This window comes from Barbatula barbatula (genome assembly GCF_947034865.1).
Source record: "Barbatula barbatula genome assembly, chromosome: 16".
Taxonomy (NCBI): Eukaryota; Metazoa; Chordata; class Actinopteri; order Cypriniformes; family Nemacheilidae; genus Barbatula; species Barbatula barbatula.
This window is the reverse complement of record NC_136779.1, coordinates 18,733,299-18,761,196: the sequence shown is the minus strand read 5'-3', so window position 1 is coordinate 18,761,196 and position 27,898 is coordinate 18,733,299. Positions and strand designations below refer to the sequence as shown.

General features: G+C 38.1%; 3 protein-coding genes across 13 annotated transcripts in view; 1 reads left to right on the top strand and 2 right to left on the bottom strand.

Annotated features, from left to right (window-relative positions):
- Nucleotides 1-11,714, bottom strand: part of LOC306905502 (transforming growth factor beta-1-induced transcript 1 protein-like) — a 15,753-nt gene extending 4,039 nt beyond the window's left edge. Inside the window, exons 1-8 of one of the 6 annotated variants that reach the window (XM_079476161.1) lie at nt 11,681-11,714; nt 6,564-6,614; nt 5,854-6,008; nt 5,685-5,743; nt 3,675-3,811; nt 2,569-2,641; nt 2,255-2,339; nt 1,388-1,579 (exon numbers count right to left, since the gene is read on the bottom strand). In XM_079476161.1, coding sequence (XP_079332287.1) covers nt 1,388-1,579; nt 2,255-2,339; nt 2,569-2,641; nt 3,675-3,811; nt 5,685-5,743; nt 5,854-6,008; nt 6,564-6,570 — 708 coding nt within the window. In that variant the 5' untranslated portion in view covers nt 6,571-6,614; nt 11,681-11,714. Of the gene's footprint in view, nt 1-1,387; nt 1,580-2,254; nt 2,340-2,568; nt 2,642-3,674; nt 3,812-5,684; nt 5,744-5,853; nt 6,009-6,563; nt 6,634-6,701; nt 6,766-10,594; nt 10,785-11,680 lie in introns of those variants that run through there. The other 5 variants (XM_079476160.1, XM_079476157.1, XM_079476159.1 and 2 more) reach the window with 5 other exon arrangements.
- LOC306905504 (elongin-B-like) lies at nt 11,291-20,987 on the bottom strand. 2 transcript variants are annotated; one of them, XM_079476164.1, is made up of 4 exons: nt 20,737-20,987; nt 15,398-15,532; nt 13,602-13,710; nt 11,291-11,895 (listed from the first exon to the last, which is right to left on the bottom strand). In XM_079476164.1, the coding sequence occupies exons 1-4, from the start codon at nt 20,737-20,739 to the stop codon at nt 11,759-11,761; spliced, it is 384 nt and encodes a 127-aa protein (XP_079332290.1). In that variant the 5' UTR covers nt 20,740-20,987; the 3' UTR covers nt 11,291-11,758. The 2 variants fall into 2 exon arrangements, with proteins under 2 accessions (XP_079332290.1, XP_079332291.1); XM_079476165.1 differs by having other exon boundaries at nt 15,398-17,457; nt 20,113-20,743.
- pkmyt1 (protein kinase, membrane associated tyrosine/threonine 1) lies at nt 20,010-27,898 on the top strand. Of its 5 annotated transcripts, none has more exons than XM_079476153.1 (8): nt 20,010-20,517; nt 21,400-21,845; nt 22,074-22,311; nt 22,441-22,714; nt 23,416-23,522; nt 24,512-24,684; nt 26,762-26,976; nt 27,196-27,892. In XM_079476153.1, exons 2-8 carry the CDS (start codon nt 21,477-21,479, stop codon nt 27,479-27,481), a joined length of 1,662 nt encoding a protein of 553 aa, XP_079332279.1. In that variant the 5' UTR covers nt 20,010-20,517; nt 21,400-21,476; the 3' UTR covers nt 27,482-27,892. The 5 variants fall into 5 exon arrangements, with proteins under 5 accessions (XP_079332279.1, XP_079332281.1, XP_079332280.1 ...); XM_079476155.1 differs by having other exon boundaries at nt 20,058-20,141; XM_079476154.1 differs by having other exon boundaries at nt 20,218-20,442; nt 27,196-27,898.

Here is a 27,898-nt window from a genome sequence, read left to right as displayed (position 1 = left end):
GATTTTAGCATATGGCGTTCATATGGCTTTAAATTGTAATACATATTTTAAGATTAAATACTGTAGTTTACCAATGTCAGTTGGCAATTGACAATGAGTAACAAAAATGTATATCGCATGGATAGTTAGAGTGGCTGTTAGTACTTAGCATACTGTATGTAACAGCCTTACTTGACCAAGTCTTTAATATAAAAATAAATTTTTATAATGTCACAAAGCCAAATTTACTACAAATTTAGGACAGTGATACCTGCAAGTCAAAGAACAAACCAAGCTAAGACTACTTTCCCCAAGGTTTTGTCTCTATTTCTTTACTCTAATTCAGATCTTTGGTTTCTTGCCAGAGTTGCAGATGGAGCCCCCTCGTCATTACTACCGTGATCCCACCAGTTTTCTGCCTACTTTGTTGCCACTGGTTCACACTCACTTTACATTGCTACTGATTATGACTAAGATTGCTGCTGGTTTTATCTCCTTTGACTCCGCTGGTCCAACTCCCTCCATCTCCTTCCCTTCATCTCTGCTGGCTCTCTTTAGCTATGTTTACGGCGGCGCAGCCCACCTCTTTCAATCCCCCGGCTGGCTCCCTTCAGCCCTTCTGCTCTGTCTTGACAACTTTGCCTTAAGCTTTCTGATCTTCAGCCTTCAGCCCTGCCTTGGTTTAATGCTCTACCTCAGGCATTTGAGCACATGCCTGTGTCTCAATCTGTTGACCCATTGGCTCCATGTTCCCTTGTCTTCCTTACTTTCATTAATAGTGGCTCACACTAGGCATGGTTACCCTGAACCGTTCCTAAGCGCAATTGTCCCGATTATGTCCGACAAACCTAATATTTGAAGTAGTTTTGGGCACGGTGACAGCTTACAGTGACAAGTTCAGGAATTTAAACAGTCACGTAATTAACGTCATGCTTTCTGTTCCAGGTTCCGGCCCGGTTTGCACTCACACTGCTCCCTTACCACGCTCAAGTCCACATCTTCAAAGCGGGCCAAGGCGTGTTTAGCAAACCGTGCCCTAGCACAGATGGGAGCGCAGGCTATAGTCTAACCAGGCTTAAAGTGTCAAACCATCACCAGGGCACAATTTGCTTAGGTAAGTCTGAGCAGGCCCTTATAGAGTGCATTCAAGGTACACATTTATTTCAGTATGTGTTCCCTAGTAATCAAATCAGAAAATGTGTTGCTTTCTGTGTCGTACACTCCCGTTGTAAGAACAAGAACCAGCAGAACATTAAGTGTATTTTTATCACAATTAGATTTCCGAGGGACTATGCACGCTTATCGTTTTTATCATTACCTGTTTGATTTATTTTATGGATTTACCCTCTATCCCTAATATGCTTTCATCCCACCACCACATCCCACTTGTCAACGAAGAGGATTTCACCTGTCCTACAACTGGTTTTTGACAGGCAGAACAGTTTCCTTTAGAGGAGGTGGACACTCCCTGTCTGCTCAGATCTGATTGAAGGAGACCCAGCATGCTGTCCAAGGAGCCTCCAGTGGTGGCAGCCAGCGAAGTTCCAGTCTGCTGTATTGAAGGGATCAAAGGACTCACAGGAGTTGTAGGAGCTGTTGGCTAATATAGAAAATGTGGGTCAAAATAACAACCCGAACTTGAGGAAGAAAGAATATTAATATGAAATAGTAAATATATTGTTTTTATTAAAGGTAAAGTGCTATATTTATGTTCGGATAATGTGGTGCTCTGGCATTTTAAATAAATTCATGTGTGGAAAGAATCCTCTCCCTTCTACCATGCGCTCTCTGATCTCGTCATTTTAAATGCAAAGTGGTTTAAGACCTGCTTTTGGGGGATTTAAATAATATAGAAGATACCAGTAAATTGATATACTTTAGTCAATGGCGTTACTCCCACAAAGTTCGTGTCTGAAGAGTAAATACAAACAGTGTTTTTTTACGCCAATATAGGTGTTTGCACTGTCGCAAGAAGTTAGTAAATCTGTCCTAAAGTGTGTAATTTTTTATATTAAAATGAACCAAAATCAACCTTAATAACAAGGGCAATAAGATTTTTTTTATTATTATTGTTTCGATTGATTGATTGATTTCAGAACTCAAAAACAATCATTAACAACTAAAGGATAGAATGCAGTTATATTTTAATTCAGATGTCTGTATAGTTTGAGTAAACAATCTTGGAAACGTGTGTGAGAATACAATATTATCACAAAATACACAGCACAGGATAATGCAACGAACTGCATTAATAAAAAAAAGCTGTGAGACATACCGTGCTTTGGACTCTAAAGTCTGACAGAGATGCCATTAGTTTGTCCAGCTCTAGAGTTGCAGATGTAGCCGAGGGCTTCGCCGGTCTAGAATCATTGAAAAATTCTATCCATAACATATTCTATAAAACTATAGGAATTAAATGAACTTTGTGAATTAGACTTTTTTCCATTAAGTAGACTTTTCTATTCAACATGTATGTAGTTATGAGGGTTTTGTCATCAAATATAGAGTATGTATAATAGATGTCTGATATTTACTGTAAGAAATGGTAAATAAAAAATATATACATGGAAAATATTCTTGTGTACTAACCCAGTAGAAGATGAATCACACTTTGGAGATTTGTCATCTTTTTTCGTGGTGGGAAATTGGGCCAAAATCTCATCTAAACAAACATAAAAATGATATTAGTTTTAGTTGACAAAATACCTCATGGAATTAAGTAAACATTTATGATTATATCATATTACATGTAAATAGTTGCTTGCATATCTACAGGTACACATAATGGGTCTCATTCATAAAACACGAGCAGAATAATTTTTTATGTAAATCGTTTGTGAAGTCATTCTAACACATTTTCGGATACATGAAAATGTTCATATTTTCAAAAGGTTAGTTTGTACGAAAAATGTTTTATACCTGCTCCTTACCACGTGTAAATAGTGCGTAAAGCAGCATGAAACATTCTGTATTCTCTGTAAGTTCTTTTGGTCTTTTATCATTTTTAACTTTGGGTAAAACCCAGAGCCCGTCACTATCCTTTTTTCCACAGCCGTCCAAGAGAAGATGCAGGTCAAACACTACATTGACCAACCATCATACACAACAATGAAGAAGTTAATATAATGGTTACTGCACTCTACTATTAAGTAATATTCTTCAAAATAAGATACTGGTTACAAGTAGGCTAACTGTTGCGGATATTCTAAATCACAGCAACTTAAGCGTCTCCACAATAGCACGCAGTGCCTCCAAAGCGTTCTCAGGCATAATTTGCATAGATATAATTCATAGACAGGGATTATGCTAATTGTGAATGAGCTTGCATGCGTGCCCTGTTTACGAATGATATGAATTTATTAACATACACACATTACTATGAAATCTGTATATATATTATAAGAAATAGCGTATTTGCTCAATATGTGTAACAAAATATAGTTACAATTAAAAATGCATAAAAAGCCATCAGCCATTGGAAAAGTAATTAGTAACTAACTATACAATAATATTATGTTAGACTTTGTTCTTTCGTGTTGTCATTATGTGCATGTTTGGATAGACCTAATAAGTGCATGTGCGCACAATGTTTGTACACTTGAACCACCTAGTGGTGGTCTCAAATCACTGGCGCTGTTATTTTGGGGGTATCGGGCTGAAAAGTTTGGGAACCCCTGACTTATAACAGCACACACCTGTTATGTTGAATTGTGTAGCATTGAGCTCCTGTAGTAAATGATCAAGCTCACTCAGACCTCCGCCCAATACTGATGAGGAGGAGAAAGCTGGAGAAGGGCCTGCTGTTCGGGGAGAGTGTGGCTTACATACTGTACTGATGGAAAGAAAAAGGTTGACAAAGGTCCATAGTATTAGTAAGCGGTAATACAATTGTTAATTCATGTTTCTTGTGCATCAACTAATGTTAAAATATATAATAGTGTATGAGGAAAGAGTCAACAAGGTTAATAAAAGCTGTAGAATTTTATGCTAGTTCATGTTAACTAAGGTAGTTAACTAATGTTAATAACTTAAACTTTAAAAAGCTGTTGAATGGATTTAAAGATTTGGCCTGTAGCTCATTAGTCACACGGACTAATGTCATAATAATGGCAAGATAATTATTGGGATTTAAATGGAAATGAATAGCATAAACTTCTTCCAAATGTAGTAAATTATTATAAGAGTTATGGACATGAACATAATATGAGCCATTCGCACAGCACTGTTTCTAGGCATAGGCAAGTAGGGGGCGCCACTAGGGGGCGCCCATGAGTTTGCTTATATGGATTAAAAACGTGTTTAAATAATCATCAAGAAAAATTCAAAGCCATCAGGGACTCAGTATATCGTAAAAATTGAATTCAATATAAAAATAATGTCAAAATTAGCTTTATGTTAATTTATTGAATATTAAGACAAGAATAATTTAAAAACATATCAAATTAATTACTTTTTTAGGCTGTAGTGTTAATATAGTTACAATCATACTGGCATTGTTGTCGAAGAAAATGGAAGATGGCAGATTTATGCTTGCCTGTGTCTTGGGAAAATCATATATAGTACTCGTTTTAACCATACATCGTACTGTATAGTGTTACAGCACTATCTAATCAGATTGCTGACCATATATTGGTTTAATACATGCTATTTTCGCACATACAGTAGCTTTAAATATGTAAGTAATTAAAAAAATTTACGACAATACAACAAAGCTGTTGCGGGAAACTAATAAATCATCTGTCACTGTTGAAATCCTTCCATCCACCATGTTTAAAGTTTAAGGTCCGCCCATTTCGGGACTCGGGTATCAAAATTACGTCCCAACTTCCCAATGGGAAACACGACATCATAGGGCGTTCATGTGCAATTTTACCCCGGAAACTCTTATTTCCGAGAGCCCGTGAAGGCAGCATTAATCACCCTCACCCTGTGTCTGGTTAACTCTGTCCATCTATCCATGTTATAGCTGCAATTCTGAGCGCTCTCCTGGTTTTGCTCCTTGTTTTCACCTGTTTTGGTATTTTCCCCTAACTGTTTCGAGAAAAGACTCAAAGCTCGGAGAGTGTCGAAAGCAGAGCCATCTGTTGGTCAATGAAACTCATAGTCGCTTTTTAAAGATTAGATTCCCACGTGTGAATGGTCAATATAATAAATTAAATTACCCATTCAAGTGTGGCAGTAAATTCCAGTATGAGTCAATATTCATATGGTTCGATACTTTATGTTGTAGAATGGTGTTCGCACACACATACAGTAATGACACATGTTCTAGAGGTTTGCACAGGCTTTAAACGAAAGTCCGTAACCGAGATTGTTTAACCCAACCGAGCCCGAGTTGTAATTTAAACTCCATCCCAAAGTGCGTTTAACAGCAAGCTTTGTTGAAATATGCTGCATTTTATGGTTGCTTGCGATGATAATCAAACATATACAGTAGCCGTATGTAAGCAAACACAGTTTCAAGAAAAAACAAGAAATTGCACGGACGGTTCTGACTTGGCTGTTGGAGATAAATGGTCCTAAAACGATGACTGTCTGTGGTTACTAGCAGCAAAAAGGCCTTATTCGTATCACTAAAGCTAGGTTGTGTCAAAAGTGAAACTCTTATCAATTTCACAAGGCATTCTACTGTGTGTGGCACTAAGGAAACATGCTGAAAAAATGTCATGAATATATGACAATCATAATGTTCATAGCTATTGTACCTGTAAAGTTTTTCCGGGTTGTTGTTCTGAGATCCTGATTTCATTGCAGAAGAAACGGTCTTTCAAAGAGATAAATAGAAATCACATATTAATAAATATATTTTGTATAGAAGATATATTTCGTATAGAAAACATACATAAAAGATGTATTTCTGTTTTTCAGTCATACTTGTTGCGGTGTGTATGCCGGAGGGGGTGGTCGGATTTGAACAGAATCCGTATCATTGGATGAAGATTCAGAGGTCTGTGGAGGGTCAGACGTCAGCAGGACGGGAGAGCGAGCAAGAGGGAATGCTGAGTTCTCAAGATCAGCAAGCAGAGCATCTACAAAATCAAACAAAGTTATCAAGAAATATATCTTCTAGGGACATCCCGTATATAAATCAATGTTCATATTTTGCTTATCATTGTCATCGAACAGTATCTTCAGCCAGTTCATTCTCATTTAGTGCTGCATAGTCAAATAAAATATAAAATACATTACGAAAATTATATTAAGTACAAATATTTCTGTCTTAAAACTGTGAGACTTGCCATTTCTAGGATCAGTGTGAAACCCTTGTCTGCGTTTCTTGGTCTTTTCTAATGTTGGTGATTGTTGAAGTTTGTTATGTGAATTTGTCTTATTTATATTTTCATGTATTATTTATGTATATATTCAGAATAATCATTGGTTGTTTCCTCTAAATGCAACAGCTTTGTCACGTTTACTGCCTCTTCCTCCAGTTTTAGATTGTAGTTTTGTCGTTTCTGTTTTGACTTTTTCTGTAGTTATGTCCTACTTCCAGTTTGTTCCCTTAAAACGAGGTTTTGTGCTCATAGACTGTCCATTATAAAACATTAACAAGAAGGAAAACATAGACACAGAAAATTACATACCAAACATAACAATACGAGGACTGAGAGGGTAGTAAGATTCATCAGGAACACCTGAAGAAAGACAGACATGCTAAGAAACCACAGACAGAGAGGTAGACAGACAGTATTAGAGAGCACAGCAAAAACGGCAACCATTACCATGTTTTTACATCAGGCAAACATAAAACGCATGTGTCCAGCGAGAGTTAACACTTGTGTAGTCAGACAGGGTGGAGCTTCTGCAATACTCCAAAGATTGCATGCAAAACTTTGCTTATGTCAGAACAAAATTCTGACAATCTCTAAACCACAGAGGGGAAACAGTAGGCTGTATCATTGACAGCCATGCAAGGAGGACGTGTGTTGTCCTGTTGATAACTTTTTGTGTTTATTTATCTCTAATAATACTATTAATAAATTACATTTTAATAAATACTAATATATAATACAGCGCTGTATCTTAAAAGGGACAGTTCACATTAAAGTATTTTTTAATTTTCATATATGTGCTATTCCGAACACATTTGTTTGATATTAAAATTTCATTATAAAACGCAGAGGTTGCGCAAAACTTTTTTACTCGTAAATAATCCGTCGTAATATATTATTATTATGCCTACCCGTCACTGTGGTGCTTGGCGTTGCGTGCTAATTAGCATTTTTTCTGACATCATCACGCTGTACTTGCGTTTACTCTCGGAACTTGCTGTATTTTAATGTTGATTTTAATATGTCAAATAAAGCCGTTGTTTTTTATATTAATTTATATATTTTATGTTGCTGTTGTCAGACATGAAATGATAATTTAAAAAAAATTATGTTCAACGCATTTGGTGTGAACCCAGTGTTACAGTGCGGGCGTTTTCCAAAACGGAGCTAAAGGGAAAGTAAGTAAGGGAAACACATCCCTTTGTGATAGTATTCAGGGCAGGGGTAGTAGCCAATCAAAATCTAATCACTTTTATTGTCACATCACCAACATCACCTGCCGAAAAGCTTGGGAGGATGCTCCAGACAGTGCAGAATACAATTGACACTTTTAACAAATAACATAGTCGTTTAACAAATAACATAATACACATTTCAACATTCTACAAATAACACTATACTTTCATATACAGTATATACACTACTGTACACAATATACACATAATTCACAATGCACAGGGTGGTTGTAGACGTAATGGTTGGTAACTAGATGTTGTCAGTATTATTGTGTTAAAGTCCAGTGCATGCTACATTGAAGTCCAGTTGGTAATTGTGGTGGCGGTGGTGGAGTTAAAGTGCATGGTGAATGGTATAGACAGAGAGGTGTGCTGTGCGAGTGTCAGATCACGCTCTAATGAAGGGAATTTACCAAATTTTTACGTCACTTGTAAAACAAATCTGCCAGTGACAGATCATTTTTCGGTTAACGTGACCTCTGCTAAAACGGTCAGGACTGGTAAAATACCCGACCGGTAACTGCTGACCGCATTACAGAAATTAAGTATCACTGTGCTACTTTTGTTTCGCCATATGTTGCTTGGGCATGGAATAACCGTAAGCAATACGTCCTTTGAAGTAGTGGGTACAAGTGCATTTTATAACAGCTAAGGAGGCTTTTGGGTCATGACCTACAAATGCAGCAGTACGTAAAGTCTTCGATCAGCCTTAAAGAGCCCATGTCACAACCCCTGCTTATTTCCCCTTCATTGGGTGTCTAGCTGCCCGCTGCCCCAAACAGTTCTTTATTGGGGAACCAAAATGGTTCTTCTATGGCATCGCTGTAAAGAACATTTTGGTTTGAAGCAGTTTAAAATCAAACAATGGTTTCAATGGCCTTTAAAGAAAAGAGATTTGTGTGGATACATTATTTTGTCCATCCTCTATGAGCAATGTGGTAAAGGGAGGATTATTACAGACTACAGACTTAAATCGTGTCTGTTTTTCCACAGAAATGTATTGTACAGAAAGTAGTACAGTAATATGGCTTTCTGATGGGCAGTGACAGCGCCCGGGTATTCAGGTGCCTATGGGCCAGGGAGAATTGGGACCTGCATCCACAAAGCTATGAACTTGCTTAGTTTACTAACAGCCTCATCAACTCCTCTGCACTGTGTCAGTATTGCTTCATGAATTAAAACTTTCATCAACTATGAAATGCAACATTCAGTCTGCAGCTTGTTGAAAATAATATAATGGAAGGACAGCAAAACTGAATGGAAACTATTAAAACTAAAGGTTATAAACAATGGTTTGCGAAGAGCCGTAACAAACTCTGTGTTGCCAGGTAGTGTTAAATATAGAGTTTTTGTGTCGTTTTTTTCCACATAATGACATACTTTACAGTAGGATGTGAATAAAGCGGAAAGTTTGTAATTAGGGTGGGACTTTTGGTGTTGGTGATTCTAAATACCTACTGAGAACTTTAAAAGGTTTGGGCTTCTCTAGTAATGAGGCTCATTTATCCGTTTACCCCTTTTTGCCTCTCTGTAATTTTTAGTTGTCCCTTTGTTCTGTTTACTTAGTTTGTTTATGGATTGATTTGGTGTCAGGTGCAGACTGGTCATTGGGAGAACTGGGACAATTTCCGGTGGCCTGGTGAGGCTGTCCGGTGTATCAGTTTAACAGTTTTGTCAACTTAAAATGATAGCACAAAAATGTAAACCTAAATGACTTTCTTTCATCTGAAGAACACAAAAGAACACGTTTTGCAGAAGATTGGTAACCAAACAACCCATTGACTTCTGACACAAAACCAATGCAAGTCAATGGGTAACACAATTGGTCGTGGTACAGTATCTTCTTTTGTGTTCTGCAAAAGAAAGTCATTCAGGTTTTGAATGTCAAGAGGGTAAGTAAATGGCAGAATTCTATCCCTGTAAACCATTCTCTAAAACTCTGTTCATCTTACTTTATGCAACAGGATTGTTGAGGGGCAGGGGGGCAATAGTGTTTGATCGATCAATGGCAGACCATTTAATGAAATTTGGCAACATGTTTCATAATATGCTAAGTTTTTATGTATAACTTTTGAGAGACATGGTAAATTCGAGTAGATTCCCAAAGCTTTCATACAATATCAGATCATTTCGTAAAAAGACCATAGTCATATTTGTAGATATTTTGGAAATGAGAGCTAAGTGTTCCCCCAGCTTTAGCCGATGAATGTATTTGACTGTTTTTGTAGTATACCCCGTGCAAGGACACTAGAGTTTAATAAACAAACAAACAAAAAAGTTTCTATGCCACGACACACAAAGAATAAAGTATATCGGTATATCATCCAGTTATAAAAGAGCAAAACATGATTCGAACACACATAGTAAAAAAAACCTTTAGAATATAGTAACACACATCCAGACAAAGCACTGTGTTCATATAAGGAGCTGAAATTTGTCTCTTTGGGAATTCAAACCATATTTAGAGTTGCCTGTCTGTTTGGCTTGGCTTAATTCTGCCACAGACCAGCCCACTCTAAATTCATGTGGATTGATGCAACAAATACCTCTGCAAACACCGCCAAACACACAGGAGAGAAAGAGCCATTCTTGCTAAAATGCATAATTTAAAAAAATATATAAAAATAATAACTAACACAAACCATAAAACAACAGCAAGAATAAAAAACATCCTGGAAGGGATTAGAAAAGACTATCCCATTTTACCTCATTTTTAGTAAAAGGGCGTACGTTTCTTTATACGATCCATACAGTCTTCTCTCTTTATACCCCTCAAACGTTACCAGATGTGGGCAGATGTGAGACACACACGCATGCATGAGGAGACAGATCCGCATGTAAGACATAGTAAATATATGTATGGTTTCATAGTAGAGTTCAAGTGGATCTGTCTAACATTTACTTTGTCTTAAGTTCATCGGAACACTTTAACGTTTCATGCCTTAGAATGTTTAAAAAATTGCCGCACAAGAAAAAACTGATAAATAAATAAATAAACGACGCCAACATTTGTCCCCACCCTTTCTCTATTTCTTATATCTGTTGCATCGGTTTGGTGAAAGTAGCGAAAGGAAAATCTTTAAAACATAAAAATGTAAAATCACCTACCCAAATCGTCCATCAGTAAACAATCAAATTAGTGACTTCGGGTAAAAGAAAAAATGGTTGTATTTGCGAAATACAATTGTGCGGCTTTTCCGTTATTTAAGAGTTGGAATAAATTATTCCCGCTCATCCGGAATAAGTTTTCAGGCTTCGAGTTTTCCTTGAACTGCTCCGTTTTCTTTTTAGAGGATGTGACGGGCCTGCGGAGGCGGGTCGGGTGACATTCCCAGCCCATATTTGGGATTGTGAATTCGTGGCGAACGCCGGTGTTTATAAAGCTACGAGTCACTTCGAGATGTCAAAAAAACGGGATACTTTCACCGAACGAAGAAATGTCTTGAATTTAAACGAATCAAACCTTATCGTGGGAGCACCACGTTTTCTGGACACGGTGCCGTTATATTCTCTTATAAACCCTCTGCATCACCACTATAAGGCAGAAAACCTGAGTACAAGGCAGCGTATGCATCTTCATGAATGTAATGCTTTCACAAAATACGGATTTTGATAAAGATACCAAATGAGAGGGGAAAAGCAAAACTTCATTTTTTTCAATAGCCTACTTTTACTTTCCAATCCAATAAAAACCTATAACTATGCTTATAAATTCAATGGTTTGAGAAAAACAATGTAATGAATACTAGGGTGCAAGAAGAAATACTTAAACAAATCCAGAGGACAAAAAGGGAACAGACACAGTTGATGTAAAACTGTCATTTAATAATCTATTGGACTGTTTAAATAAGGAGTTACCAAAATCTGCATAAAAAAGTCAAACACACGATGCACAAAAGATCAGGGCGTTCAGACAAGTTAAATGAACACAAAAGCTTTCTTCGTCAAAATATGTGAAGCCAAGGAAGGCTTACACCCTGAAACTAATAAATGCACATCTGCATTTTTATATACTTACATATGCATTACACCTGCTTCACTGTGTGGGTAAATCTCAATTCTTCATTTAAATGATAAAATCAATCTCCAAAATAAAAAGTGTCCCTCAAATATTATTTAGCCCAAATAAAAAAGGTCAGTCACTTGAGACAGAAATGTATGTCAAGATAATAGAGACAACATATATAAAGTTACCTTTTGTAATTGGCTTATTTCAGCACCAGTCAGGGACTGGTATCATTTTTTTCTTAAATCCCTAAATTTTGTATTTGCTCAGTCATGATGTGTGGTGGTGTCAGTTCCCCCAACTCTACTCATCACGGTGGTGCTCAAGTCCTGTGGCTTCATAACATCTGGAAGTTCAGGAGGGCTAGAGAATGGCTCCACCTGCAGGGGCTCAAATGATTCGTCTGAGAAGGGAAAATGTTTTATTTTAGCAAATAAGCACCTTCCCATACAATGACACATCGTAACTATATCTGTCTAAAAAGCAAAATAAATCCACAAAATGTATGCTCTTAGAAAACATTTATTTGTAGTGAAGGAACAAACATAATTGTGTGGGGCACATTTAAAGTGGCCCTGCGATTGTGTTTCATGCATTCTGACTTATTTACAATGTTAAACGTATTGTATTCTCATGCTTGACATGGTCAACTTGTCAAAAAACTAGTTGGACGTATTACTTAGTATTTCTGTACGTGATACACTCCCCCGGTGTTCGTACAAGTTTTTTTCGAACATGAAAAATCGTTACGCATCAACTTTTCTTAGTCCTTTATTGGACAATTCTCCCAAAAAAGCAAACGGCACGCCCAAGCTCCTTCTGTAAACCAAGGAGAGAGGGAAAAGGAGCATGGGCACACTTTCACTTGTGTGCAGGAGAGAGAGTGAGAACTACGTTCTGGAAGTTCCGCTGTGTTTGTCTGTTCACTGCATTTGGGTGATAAATGTTATATAAACGGTGGATATAACGCTGGATTTGGAGATCGTTTGAAACTGATAGATGGAGCGGCATTCCAAGCACTAAACGATGCCGGACATGAACCGCACGCGGTAAGTGAAACTGGCTGTTTTATTTGCAATGTGTGCGCACATGCTTTTGTTTCGTACATCATCTTTTCTGTAGTCTCTCTGACAAGATGACACACGTGCTCCTTAATACATTTAAAATTTGCAAGCATTTATTTTAGTCACAAAAACAAGTAAAATTCTTGCACTATCGAGGCTTGTGTAAGTGCACTTTCCTTCAGTTGGAAAAAGTAAAAGTATCTTGTATCTACTGGCTGAGCTTGTTACCACGACCCTCAATAGAAAATATAACACAGGGTTTTTTTTTGCAGGAGAAAGCTTGAGTCATTGAAAAAACTTGGCAGTTTGTTCATGGCAAGACATCGAAATCATGTAGTGTGTAAGTAAAGCTGTGGGTCCTCTGCACGACTTTACTGATGCGTTCTCAGTGATGTTTCCAAATCTGGTATTTTGTCGCTCGATATGTTCAGAAAATTTGGATTACATTTGCTTTAATATATTTAAAGGTACAGTGTGTTCGTGGACCATTAGTTCGTGTCTGTGCCGTTATCGCATTCCAGGTGGAGGTAATATGCTTATTAACAGGTGTGTCTATATTTAAACAGTCAGTAACAGTGGCAGGTTTTGGAAAAACATTTGGTACTCTTTCATTCACAATCCGGCCGCGGGACGCTGAACTGAATGTGCTGTTTCTAACTTCCGCTCATTGAACAGTGTAGACGCCGAAAGACCTCATGCAAAAGAGTTGCTAACTTAGCAACACTGGCAGGACAAATTAGGAATTAATGGGAAACACTGCATCAGTCAGAGAAGCTGCAGCCATGGCAGGGAGGATTGGCAGCATGCCACAGCAAAATGAATATAGCAGAAATGCTGTTCCATCCATTGGCTATCGTGTTCCAAGGCTTGTGACTGCTTTTCTTTGTTTGCCGGTGTGTTATACTTTTTCTTGTTCTGATGATCGCCTGCAACCTCCCACCCAGCAGAGTGATAAAAACCCCCTTAGTGTTATAAAATGCACTGTAACCCACTGCTTCTAGCTTCTTACATGTGGGCATCTTCGATGTTTCTGTAAGACACATACCGCTGCTACGAAAGGCCAGTCCTACAGTTGCAGGGGCTTGTGGTCTAGCTGTCTGATTCGTGATGCCACAGTCTCCTAGCATCTTACTGTCTTCTAATGGCTGCTCATCCTAAAACACATATAACATACAAATCATGCCAGATTTCACACAAGGGTCTCCTGAAACATTAATAATGTAGTACCTTGCTCTAATAGACTATTTAAGTCTAAATAAAACAAACGTTTGAATGGGGTAAAATACACAGGACAAAGCTGAAATATCAACACTAGAGCCCGACCGATATATCGGCCGGCCGATATTATCGGCCGATATGAGCTAATGGCATTTAAATCGGCATCGGCGTTTATAACGGCCGATAAAACATGAGAAAAAGAGTCTCATGCTTCACTCATGTTATGAGTGTTGCATAGTTTGCCCACCAGAGGGCGGTCTGCAACTCCCCAGTTGACAACAGCGGCGTCGTTCGAACGGGACGGCCGAGACCTTTCCAACGAGCCCGGCCACGCATCGCTGCGACCTTCCCTCGCGGAGATACGGACCGAAACGTCGGCCGTTTTCAATCCGGAAATGGCGCCTCTTTCCCGGATCGGCCGGCCCGGCGAGCCGCTAGCTTGAAACTCGGCTTCTTCCGCCGGGTGCTGGCGGTCTCCGAGTCCGCCCAGGTCAGCCCGCTGCTCGGGCAGGTCCCCCGGGTGAATCGCGGGACTAGCTGGGACTCTCTTAAGGTAGAGCTGGCGAAAACAACTTTGTCGTTCGTCATGTGAAATGATTGTAGATTTAGTTCATACACTGCATATAAAAACGGTGTGGTAGTTCTAGCTAACGGTCCTATCATTATCACTTCTAAATATTCTGTAACATCACTTACAGCCGCTAATGCATTGCTATATTAGATTAGCCACAAAGCTAACTAAAACCATGTTTATCATGGGAAGAACGCGAACGTTAATAAGAGGTCAAACTATAACGTTAGCGTTTAACTTATTCTAAATATATCTGCAGTGTTTCCCACATAATGACCGCGTATCTGTGGCAGGGGGCGCGTGTAGTAAATTACTAGAAGTTATGTACAGCGTGCCTCGAAAAAACAACTGTTACGTTATTCTAACGCTAATCAAGTTAAAGTTTGCCTGTTCATTCATTCCTGCCAATATATAATAATTAATTCCTGCTCATGCACAGACAGTTGTGTAAGGTTACAACGTTAGGGGAACGTTATCTAAAGGTTACAACGTTTTGAGAACATTCTACATTGTTTTAATTATATTTTGGTATTATTTATTTATTTTATATTTATTTATTGTATATGTAGCTATACATTTAACTTATTTTAATTTTATTATGGTTTTGTGGAATATTGAATTTGTTTGGTATAGCTCTTTTACTTTAACTTTAACTTATAATTTATTTACAGTTCACACTGTTAAAACCAGCTTCAACTGGAAGTAAATAAAAGTGTTAAATGTTTAAAACCAGACTGTTTTGTGATCATTGAAAAATATATACTTTAAATGTGCAATTGTTTAGTCATTGAGACTGTAATCTAAGGCTTTTTTTAACATCCCTTCTGGAAAATGGTTTATACAGCCCACATACCTAGAACAGGCAGATATTTTGCTATTGAATGTTGTGTAAGTGCAGTTTATAGGAAATGGGTCTAATATCCAGTTTATTTTCAAAATCAAAATATCGGCTTATAAATCGGCTCTTTTCAAGTTAATATCGGCATCGGCCCCCAAAAATCCATATCGGTCGGGCTCTTATCAACACTGAAAAAACATTTCTAAGCTCAAACCTTGTAGAGTTTTTGTTCTTCAGGTGATCTCTTCAGGATGCCCTCGACAATCCGCTTCAGCTCATAGACAGTCGTGGATTCTTTGGCATCTGTCAAGATTGTGGTCTTTTGATGCCGGATCATTAAGAACACATCCTGTAAAATGGGAGTTTGATTAGTAGTTTTAAAATGGGGCTTAATTAAAAAAGCAGAGTTTCTGGCCTTATTTGTTCTCTCTATTTATATCCCAGATAGCAAAGACAATTGATTTAATGTTGAATCAATGCTGAGAATAAACAATTCATCACTGATTCAGCATTAAATGAATTATCCTTGATCTGGGATCTGATTTGGTTGAGTCTGTCTAAAGTGAACAGAGATGCACCGAATGTTGGCAACCGAAATTAAGAAGTAAAATATGGCCGAATACATTTTACTGAACATGACGTCTGACGCAATTCAAGCAGCAACCAGCGTGTTGGAGTACATTACATTCTTTCTGAAGTCAGTTAGTCCATTGAATAAAGGAGAGAGCACAATATTTGTATTTACTTGGTTTGCTAAATTTCATATTTTGAGTGCAATTGTATTATATTGAAAAAATTTGGGTCTACTGATATCGATTCTTGGTAATGGACTGAAACAAATAATGCCCTTTCTTCATTTTTTTTACTGGGAGCATTGGTATAAAACGCCTCAAGGATTGCTATAGACAACAGAATTTACTAACAGATAAACCAATCTGGTCTTGCTTCTGTAAAAATAGAAATAAATGAGTTGAGGACCTCTGGTTGAGTTGACACGGAATGATGTAGCAAAAATGATATGGGAAACAAATCTCTTTTAAACATGAAAAAAATGAGACCCTAAAAACTATAAATGTGCAATGTCAACCTTTTCTGAAATTTGTAAATGGGTATTTTGGGAACAGGTCAAATGCAGGTATACATTTTCAAGGAACACAGTTAATTATAATATTTGTTAAAACATGAAATTAGTGTTGTTTATAATGTGTTGACATATTTACATGTTTTTAAAGAAATTTTTTAGACATTTATTGAATAATTTAGGACGTTTTCATATTATCTTCTTTTTATTTTTTTTACCTTTCTAAGTTAAGCCTAAATGGCAGTGCTAATCTCTAGAATTTTATAGTTTTATTTAATTAACACTGCATATAGGATATTTGACCTGTGTTTGACTTGCATAACCTTATATGTTTTGCTTATAGTCAATGTATTCTTGTACAGCTGCTATATAAATAAAGCTGACTTGACTTTTATCTAGGGCAGATGTTAATTTTAGGTAGGTATATGGTGGATAATTCTACACATTATTGTAGGAACCATTATTTTTCCGTTGGTTTAGTAGTCAGCAGCGACAGTATACTGTGAGCTAACCTAGACTTCCATAAAAAGGTGAGACAGGTAAAATCACCTGAGATTATTTGGCCTTTAGGGCTTAAAGGAGACATATGACGAAATTTCATGTTTTTCTGTTGATTTAGTGTGTTATATAACCGTTTGTGCATGTATAAGACATCCGAAGTCTCAAAACTCAAAGTTTTCCACATGATGATTTACTTTAACTAAAAGAGAAGTCCGAACCGGATCTGCCTAAAACGCTCAATCGATCAATCCCCCCCCCAGATCTCTATGTCAGTATTTGGTGGTAGGCACAGGGCATATTTTTCTTTCATTCCTGGACAAAGTGCAATTATTGTGGTTAAATTTAACACGTCGTTTATAAAAAATTAAATATGGAAACGTATAAATTGTTATATTATTAACTTACTGTTGTTCGTTATTCCCAAATGTAATTTGCAATCATCATGTTTATAGTATTTAAGAACACAATATCCAAAAACGCTATCAAAAGCAAACAATAAAAAGCTGGACTTTTATAAGACGATTTCTTGTTTTGTATTTATATTTATTCAAAATTTAGATTTTTTCGCCTTTGTCTCTTGTCTTTTATTATTTTCTCATGTCTTAGCCCTTCTTAAAATATATGTTTTTGAATGTTAAATGTCTATTATATGCTGTTTGTTAAGTTAAGTTTATTTTTATGACTTTAAACATCTGTCTATATTCATAAAAAACATCTGTCTAAACTTAAAACCCAGCATATAATAGACATTTTGAGTGGATATAGTAGGAAAACTCTGCTTTCTATTGTCTTGATATTGTATAAGGGACAATAAGAGGAGGTTTCCTGTCACCCTAAAGTAGAATGAGTCTGTGGAAACTAGAGGTTTTCTTTAAACATCTGTCTATATTCATAAAAAACATCTGTCTAAACTTAAAACCCAGCATATAATAGACATTTTGAGTGGATATAGTAGAAAAACTCTGCTTTCTATTGTCTTGATATTGTATAGGGGACAATATGAGGAGGTGTCCTGTCACCCTAAAGTAGAATGAGTCTGTGGAAACTAGAGGTTTTCTTTAAACATCTGTCTATATTCATAAAAAACATCTGTCTAAACTTAAAACCCAGCATATAATAGACATTTTGAGTGGATATAGTAGAAAAACTCTGCTTTCTATTGTCTTGATATTGTATAGGGGACAATATGAGGAGGTGTCCTGTCACCCTAAAGTAGAATGAGTCTGTGGAAACTAGAGGTTTTCTTTAAACATCTGTTTAAAGTCATAAAAAACATCTGTCTAAACTTAACAAACAGCATATAATAGACATTTTGAGTGGATATAGTAGAAAAACTCTGCTTTCTATTGTCTTGATATTGTATAGGGGACAATAAGAGGAGGTGTCCTGTCACCCTAAAGTAGAATGAGTCTGTGGAAACTAGAGGTTTTCTTTAAACATCTGTCTATATTCATAAAAAACGTCTGTCTAAACTTAAAACCCAGCATATAATAGACATTTTGAGTGGATATAGTAGAAAAACTCTGCTTTCTATTGTCTTGATATTGTATAGGGGACAATATGAGGAGGTGTCCTGTCACCCTAAAGTAGAATGAGTCTGTGGAAACTAGAGGTTTTCTTTAAACATCTGTCTATATTCATAAAAAACATCTGTCTAAACTTAAAACCCAGCATATAATAGACATTTTGAGTGGATATAGTAGAAAAACTCTGCTTTCTATTGTCTTGATATTGTATAGGGGACAATATGAGGAGGTGTCCTGTCACCCTAAAGTAGAATGAGTCTGTGGAAACTAGAGGTTTTCTTTAAACATCTGTCTAAAATCATAAAAAACATCTGTCTAAACTAAAAACCCAGCATATAATAGACATTTTGAGTGCTAATAGTAGGAAAACTCTGCTTTCTATTGTCTTGATATTGTATAGGGGACAATATGAGGAGGTGTCCTGTCACCCTAAAGTAGAATGAGTCTGTGGAAACTAGAGGTTTTCTTTAAACATCTGTCTAAAATCATAAAAAACATCTGTCTAAACTAAAAACCCAGCATATAATAGACATTTTGAGTGCTAATAGTAGGAAAACTCTGCTTTCTATTGTCTTGATATTGTATAGGGGACAATATGAGGAGGTGTCCTGTCACCCTAAAGTAGAATGAGTCTGTGGAAACTAGAGGTTTTCTTTAAACATCTGTCTAAAGTCATAAAAAACATCTGTCTAAACTAAAAACCCAGCATATAATAGACATTTTGAGTGCTTATAGTAGGAAAACTCTGCTTTCTATTGTCTTGATATTGAATAGGGGACAATAAGAGGAGGTGTCCTGTCACCCTAAAGTAGAATGAGTCTGTGGAAACTAGAGGTTTTCTTTAAACATCTGTCTATATTCATAAAAAACATCTGTCTAAACTTAAAACCCAGCATATAATAGACATTTTGAGTGCTTATAGTAGGAAAACTCTGCTTTCTATTGACTTGATATTGTATAGGGGACAATAAGAGGAGGTTTCCTGTCACCCTAAAGTAGAATGAGTCTGTGGAAACTAGAGGTTTTCTTTAAACATCTGTCTAAAGTCATAAAAAACATCTGTCTAAACTTAAAACCCAGCATATAATAGACATTTTGAGTGGATATAGTAGAAAAACTCTGCTTTCTATTGTCTTGATATTGTATAGGGGACAATATGAGGAGGTGTCCTGTCACCCTAAAGTAGAATGAGTCTGTGGAAACTAGAGGTTTTCTTTAAACATCTGTCTAAAGTCATAAAAAACATCTGTCTAAACTTAACAAACAGCATATAATAGACATTTTGAGTGCTTATAGTAGGAAAACTCTGCTTTCTATTGTCTTAATAATGTATAGGGGACAATATGAGGAGGTGTCCTGTCACACTAAAGTAGAATGAGTCTGTGGAAACTAGAGGTTTTCTTAGTATTTATAGGTAAAATGATTTTCTTGATACTGTATGTAATACATTATGTCCTCGATGTGGTATTTGAAGGGGTGTTAATATCCTCAAAATTATACTTAAAATTTTCTCTCAAAGAATAGATAGTGAGGAAAAAATGTTACCAATTAAAATTAAAGTAAGAATAATTTGTTAATTGTTAAAGTAAAAAAATGAAAGTCACAGCAAGAATTAAATGGTTCTTGTCTTAAAACATTGATTGTAGGATGTCATTAAACTAACAAATCAGTGGGAGACAAAAGAGCACTCTTATTTTGAAATGTTCTCGCAATTCTAAGAAGGTCCTCTCGCGCTATCTTTACCATAGTGTCTGATATATGCGCCCATAACAAAACCGCGTGAGGGCTGGCTTGACCGTGTTTTTCAAAGTGGAGGCTGGCCTGACTGCAGTCACTGCTTTCGCATGCAGGTGGTTGTGAGGACACACTCATTCACATAAGTGTGCTTTTTCCACACATAAATCACAAACAAACACAATCTACTTCGGTTAATGGAACACTTAAGAAAAAAGATATCAGCTGACATTCTCGCCAAAGAGCCCACAAGCTCAGTGTCGTCAGCAAGTCGTTTCCCATCGTGCTCTTCATCATAGCAGTCGGGGGAACGCAACTGCGCTCGGCTGCGGATTTCGGCCCGGTCGCCGCGAGAGTTTTCGCACGTTAGCATGACATCGGAGCACGGCTGACGTAACTCGGACAAATATCTAACCGGTATGCATCTTGCGGTGATCGATTCAGCGCAGAATTTGGCCATCTCGAACAAGCCTACTGTTTTGCTCCACACCGGTGTGTACATATTTGTTACAGCGCATACTTTTAGTCCATAGTTTAACTAGGGGATGGACACAACACTAAATGCAATAAACAAATGAAACTAGAGGACAAGCAACCCCTCTACCGGCTGTTCTCAAACCAGTGATTTATTACAGCAAAACAAAAAAAACGAAATAGGAACATTACATTACAAACGTCGCGCATTCACCTAGTTTCAAAAGTTTTACTTACCATTTCTGGGGTTGCAGTCACCGTTCACCGCCTCACAGCACGCCTCTAGACCACAATGCACTGGTGCTAGTGCATACGTCATTATCCGCTTCTGGCGCGAGACCTGACCGTGTCGCGACATAACATCCCGAGTTAGAGAAATAAACATGCTACACGTAAGTGATGAATTACACCGCAACTGCACACAAAAGCGAAATATTATATATATTGTTCGCGTTCTTCATGAAAACTTTAGTGGGCTGTTCTGTACTGCACTACACTAACCAAAGGTACTACGGTATTACGTGTTTACTAAGACTTTTGACGGTGGTTGCTGTGTTTTGGACATTTAGGACACGCTTTTATCCAAAGGGACTTATAGAGAAGATACAGAGAAAACGATAAAGCGGTTTGTCAATAGGAGTTCTTGACGCATACCGAGATACTAGTATTTACAAAGCGGTTTTTTGTAGAGATCTCAACATTTACCAGTCAAGCATTCACGGAAAATATGGTGTAAGTTGTTTTTGAATGTTGAGAGAAACGATACGTTTGGAAGTAAGGGTGTGAAAGTAAGACAGGTAGTGTTGGACACCCGTGTAATACCGTAATACCCTCGAAAAACATACAATGATTTGAAAATGAAGTGTTTTGTTTATCGAGGCATCTTGTGTTCTATTACAGGTTATTGGATATTGAGGAGCATCTTATTTCTTTCGAGTCTGCATCTACATGAATGAAGCCAATTGTCTGTATTTCTCATGTCGGTTTCCCATCAGACAACAGTGGTCAGCACCCCCCTTCCACAGCCTACTCATTTCTCTCATGCCGAGGAGTCCTTCTCCCTGAGGAGACGCAGACTTCCCTTATCTTCCTCAATATCATCTTCCTCCCTGTCCCCTCGTCCGCTTTCTCATTCTTTACCACCAAGACCCCCGTCGAAAGGATGCCCGCCACTCAGTCGAGTATTCCCCCACAGGCCTGTCCCGTGGACGCCCTTGTCACGCTCCCTTATAGAGTCACCGCCGCCTCGCTCAGTTTACGATCCGTCTCGACCAAAGTCGTTTTTCGACCAGTGTTTCGTCAATCTGGGCCTTATTGGACAAGGCTCTTTCGGTGAAGTGTTTAAGGTGAGAAACACCCGATGGCGGTAATTCTAGTATGTTAGCATTCCACTCCTTCTATTTCTGCTCTATGCATTATTGTCAAAGTTGCTTGCGAAAATGTACGGTCTAAAATGGAACAACCAAACTGCAATCCATTATGTTGCAACACCGTTTGAAATAGAATATGAAAGGAGTTTGTCTCTCCAGCAGTGTTTGTAAATTAGAATAAATAATGTGTTCGTGTTTTATAAGGTCGTGAGTCTTCTGGATGGCTGTCAGTATGCTGTCAAGCGCTCTGCACAGCGCTTCCGCAGTGAGGGGGAGCGAGCGAGGAGCATAAAGGAGGCTCGTAGTCATGAGGGATTGTATCCACACCCTCATGTGCTGGAATTCATCGCAGCCTGGGAGGAGGGTGGTCGTGTCTACATACAGACAGAGCTGTGTTGCAACAATCTGCTGGTTCAAACTGAAGAAATGCCATCCCATACTGGTGATAAAAATGATAAAAAAACTGCACACTTTGATAAAAATCCTGTTGCCAATTACAGGCTCGTATTCTACTTTCTGAAGAAAGGCTTTTCATGCCAGTATTTAAGTGTTTGTGTGTGTTTTGTTTCAGGTGAGGTATGGGCCTGGACATACCTGTGTGACATCCTCTCAGCACTCGAGCATCTTCATGCTCAAGGGTTTGGCCACCTGGACATCAAACCAGCAAATGTTTTCATTACAAAGTCTGGACGCCTCAAACTTGGAGACTTCGGCTTGTTGATCAAGCTTTCTAGTGATGCTCAAAAACAAAAGAGAGAACAGGGTGATTTACAGGAAGGGGACCCAAGATACATGGCCCCTGAGCTTCTGAGAGGGAGGTATGGGACTGCTGCAGACATATTTAGGTTAGTAGATGTTATTCTCGATTGTTTGTATCTTATTGCTCTGTTTAGTGTTTAACTCATGCAGCGGTGGTCTTCCAGCTGTGGATCCCTTTTTTGTGTAAATCCTTTGGTTAAGCCTCTTAAAGGTACGGTAGGCCTACACATGCGTGTGTGTACAAGATAAGGATGGCACCACCTCCACCTCATTTTGAGCCAGGACAAACCCTGGGACTCTACCCCTCTCACACACAAACTCCTATACTGATGGCCTTGATATCTACTCGTTCGCAACGTGAAATAACAACCAGAAGAAATTCCTAATTTGCCCTTCATTCTTTTCTCATTTTCATTCATTTCTTTTTCCTGCTTGTTTCTCAGAATGAGACAGAGAACTTGTACACGCATGCATATGTAGGCCTACCTTACCATGCCTACCGTAACACTTTTGTTGAAAAACAACGCCCCCATTTTGGCGGCAAAAAATTCTATGCAGGAAAAACCATGAAAATGTTTGTTTGTTAGTGTTTGGTCCATGTCTTCCGCTGCAAACACACCCTAAACTAAGAGTTCTGTTATGTCTTGGTTTTGCTAATATTTCTATAATTGTGATGCGTCAGACCGTTTTGTGTTTTTATTGCAAATTTTATTTATAGGTTTTGTTATGGCTCTAAACAAGCTGTGTTGAGTGAATATGAATAAACATGTCTTGTCTTTTCTGTTAGTTTAGGAGTGTCTATTCTGGAATTGGCCTGTAACATTGAGGTACCTAAAGGAGGAGATGACTGGCAACAGCTCAGACAGGGTCACTTGCCTGCCGAATTCACTAATGGTACATTACTGTCAAGCATTTGCTTTTTCATTTTCCATTGTGATTCATGTTATTCACATATACAAAATATTGAAGAAAAACACTTACTGTACTACACTTCGCTGAATATCTGTAGTAGCATAAATATAATAATGTACACATTAAAACAGAGGCAGCCTTGGCTTGTCCACACCAGGACGATAATCGCATCAACGTTTAACACCTCTTGACTTAAAAAAAAGGGTGCCAAAAACTGGCCGACCAATGAGATTGGCACTTTTGTTCACGTGCCTGGAGCTGCTGAAGTTACAGTAAAACATTCCTTGGTGGCTATCAAGCACAAAATGGTCTAGCCAAGAACACATTATTCTGTGCAACAAGTGTCAGAAGCATAAAGTTGCCCAGCGCCACCTTGTGTTTTTCATTTAGCGGCGTCTATGTCAGGGAGTGAATTTAAACGTGAAAATAATTTGGGTATGAAAGCCAAAAATGCTGGCGATAAGCACGTGCAATTATCGTCCTGGTGTGGACAAGCCATAAATCCATAAAGGCCCACTGAAGTGCCTTAGCTGGCAGGTATGTTTTTTTATTTGGAAATGCAAAAGAGAATTTCAAAATGGCATAAAATGTTTGTCCTTTTCAAGGTACGGCAGAAATATGTGGATACTGTAAGTGATTTACCGCTTTGATGTGCTTGCATCATCTGCGGTGGTTCGTGGCCCATTTACATGATAGTTTGACAGGAAGAACTCCTGTGTTGAATTGTCAAAAAATCTTGTCAATCAGAATTCAATTTAAGTGTGTTACTTTTTGAGTACTCAGATGTTCATACCATCCATTTAATTAACATGTTTATAGATTGATATCAAAACCAAATTAGTGGTTTGATGGCACAGACATTTAAAGTACTAGTACGCATCCACACCAGGAGCGCACTTGATATTTATCTATTTGCTGTAGAAATTATATACAGATATTTTTGATTAAAAAGTGTGTGTGTTTTTTTTCAGCACTGTCAGCAGAGCTGCAGTATGTACTATGCCTCATGTTGACACCAGAGCCCTGTGGAAGAGCTACAGCACCGCAGCTGCTATCTCTGCCCTCTGTGTGCAAATACAAATGGCGACGGCAGCTGTCCCTCTACATCATCGAAAGCTTCCTATTCTTGTTACATTCTTGTCAAGTAAGTGTGGCATCAGCTCTGTTTGTATCAGTTCAGTTTGCACTCATTTATGTGCTGTCGAGGATTTTTGCTTTAGAGATGAAGTAAGCATTACAGATAGCACCTGGCGATTACAGCAAGGGAATTTAATCGGCCTCCAGTTTGTTAAATGTAAGCTTAGCTTTAGACTGTGATCAAATGGTCACATTTTGCGAGTATTTTTCAAACAGCCAAACAGATCAATATACTGTATATTTCAACTGTAATACGCATTAATGTTATATTGCGCAAGAGGCGCATCGAGTCACTCCCTTTCGCATCTCCTCCTTTAGCCATTTGCTAATCTATCAGTGCCCTCGCACCAAACCCCATGCGAGATGATTGAAGTGCTCACTCTTGCAACCAAAATAAATATGTTTTGGTGGTGAGGGTTTTATGGAACATCCGTCAATAGTTAAGCTGTATTCTTCTTTGTTTCGTATGATGGTTTTCGGTCCAATAAGTTACACTTCTGTTTTGTCCGAGTTTAGTAATAAATTGTTTTTACTCATCATTCAATCAATTAACTGGGTCCTTGACACCTTCTACAGCGTGCATGTTTGTGTAGATGCGCAGAACGACTTTCCTTTTGCACGTTTATGTCATAGAAGAAAAAGCATAAAAACAAATCAAGCAAATAATATACAATGCAAGTCAAAACAAAAAGGTGAAAACACAGAAGACAGACACCGATTCAGACACACACAGAAGAGAGACACACCCACACTTAAACACTCCCTACAACATGCATACAAGCGTGCACGCACAGGGGCCATCACCTAGAACCACACAGCCAAGATAAGAAGAGAGAAACACAGGTCAAATATTAACAGACTATAAATTCCTATATGCAGTGTTAATTTAATAAATCTTTAAAATTCTAGCAGCCCCCCGGCCAGGTATGCAAATGGTGACGTGGAACCCCAAACTCCATTGGAGAAAAAAAAACTCAGAGGGAAACCAGGCCTATCCAGGGGGTTCCAGTTCCACTCTGGCAAAAGCTGCAGCCTCTGCACAAGCTCGACAGTAATTGCACAACAAAATAATTAAATTTAAGATTATCATTAATAATCTAATAGCAGCTGAAATTTTGTAGTGAAGACGTGTCAAGTCACCGCGTCCTTCTTAATCCAGCTCTATCATCACAGCTTTTGTCAGCTGTGGTATCCTTGGAACAAGGGTTTGTAATTGGAAGTGTTCCTGGTTCCAGTTGATCTAACTAGTGCAGCATAAACCTTCTGAATATTTATATTATCATACTGTATTGTATGCTAGATTAAAAAGATGCGTCTTGAGTCTAGATTTAAACTGACAGTGTGTCTGCCTCCCGGACAGTGCGGGGAAGACTGTTCCAAAGTTTAGGAAAAGGATCTGCCGCCTGCACTTGAATTCTAGGTATTACCAACTCAACGGACGCCTGAGAGCGTATTGCACGTGAGAGACTGTAATACAAGAGAAGTTCACTCAAGTAGTGAGGTGTTAAACCTTGTAGGGGTTTAGAGTCAATAAGCAAGATTTTAAACACGCATCTGTAGCAAATGTTTGCTAACAGTCTGGAAGTCACTCTTTAGTTCCACCTTACTCAATGACATCACGCACATCATAAAAGACTCAACAGAAAGCAACATATAGTCTGATGTAGTTTCTTGCCCACGAAATGAACTTCACAGCCAAAATCTGATGTAACACACAAAAAAAATGCATAACCTGGAGAGGCCATAATATATTTTGTTGTTGTAATATTAGCTGTGGTAACGGAACAGTTTTGAGTGTCATTATCTGTTTATATGGAGCTAGCATGCTGCTTATGTGTCGTGTCATGTTTCTTTCTGTAAACGCCATCTGTTTCGAGAATGTAAAAAGTTGGGAAACAAAACGCATGTGTGTTCATGCCCACTAGAACTTTTGTGAACACATGGTCAAGTGCAAAGACTGCAAATGTGACTGCATTCACACTGCATTTTTCATGCTAACCAGGAATTATTTGTTTCACTATCCATGAGACTTAAAAATATGTGACTGTGAGCATTAACACTGCCTGTTCTTTTTTCATCTAAAGTCCCTTCTTACAGCTAGCTGGCGTTTTATTTCATCCCTCAGTCATCCATTTACCTTCAGTCTGCCAACATCCTCACCACCCAGTACTCCTCCCAAAACCAGCTTGGAGAGAGAAACGGATCTGAGCAACGTTTACTCGGATTCAGACAGCCCTCTCATTCATGACTGTGTGTTTCCTTCAGATGAACCCTGTCACTCTCCCATCTTCTCACACAGGTACAACTCACTTTGCAAAATGTGATGCGGCAGATTTATAACAGTTGTGGATGAAGGAATAGTCATAGAGGGTGATTAAATAATCATCTTTTTACGACTGCTTCGGTCATACTTTTTCATGCAGGCTGAGGCTTCCAAGCACAAAAATATCATTTTCAAGTCAACTTGCTCTGTGTGATTTTGATCTGTTATAAGCTGTTGTTTTTTCTACTTGTACAGAGTCCAGGCGAGGTTGTCCGCAGCCAGCACCTCTACACCACTGCCAAAGACTGACACGGGCACTACACACACACCAACACACTGCCAGCTAACACACACTCCCTCCAGTGTCCACTCGAGGAGCAGTCTGAGCCCGATTCATCATAGCACACATGACCATCTATCGGACTCACCACACAGCCGAAACAGAAGCTGGATCAACCCTGAACTGTCCAATAAAAGCAACTTTGAGCCAAAAAACCTGCTCACTCTTTTTGATGAGGTCTGCCTAGATAGTGAGCCATGACTTCTCAGTGTATCTCTCTTATGGACAGATGGTGTCATTTCAAAATTAGCTGCCTTGTTTGAGTGTTTTTGGAGGTTTTATTGTGCTATAAAGGTGCTTTTGCTTTATTCGGGGAGTCATTTAAAGGTATGTTAGGTGCTTTAGACCTGTTTGATGTTTCTTTTTGGGGGAATGGGGAGTGTTGTCCAGTACAAATAGGAACTTCAAATTCAGCAAACAGTTTATTTCATTAAAAGGCTAAAATATATTTTGTTGATTCTTTAAGGATTTAGCAACATGTTTGTAATCTTATTTGCATCCGCTGTACAATGCATTGAGCAGAGGCAAACTTTGCAAAATAACTGTCAAATACTCAACAAAATGAACAAACTTGTATTTATAAATTAATATCAAATAAACACATTTATGTTAACGTTT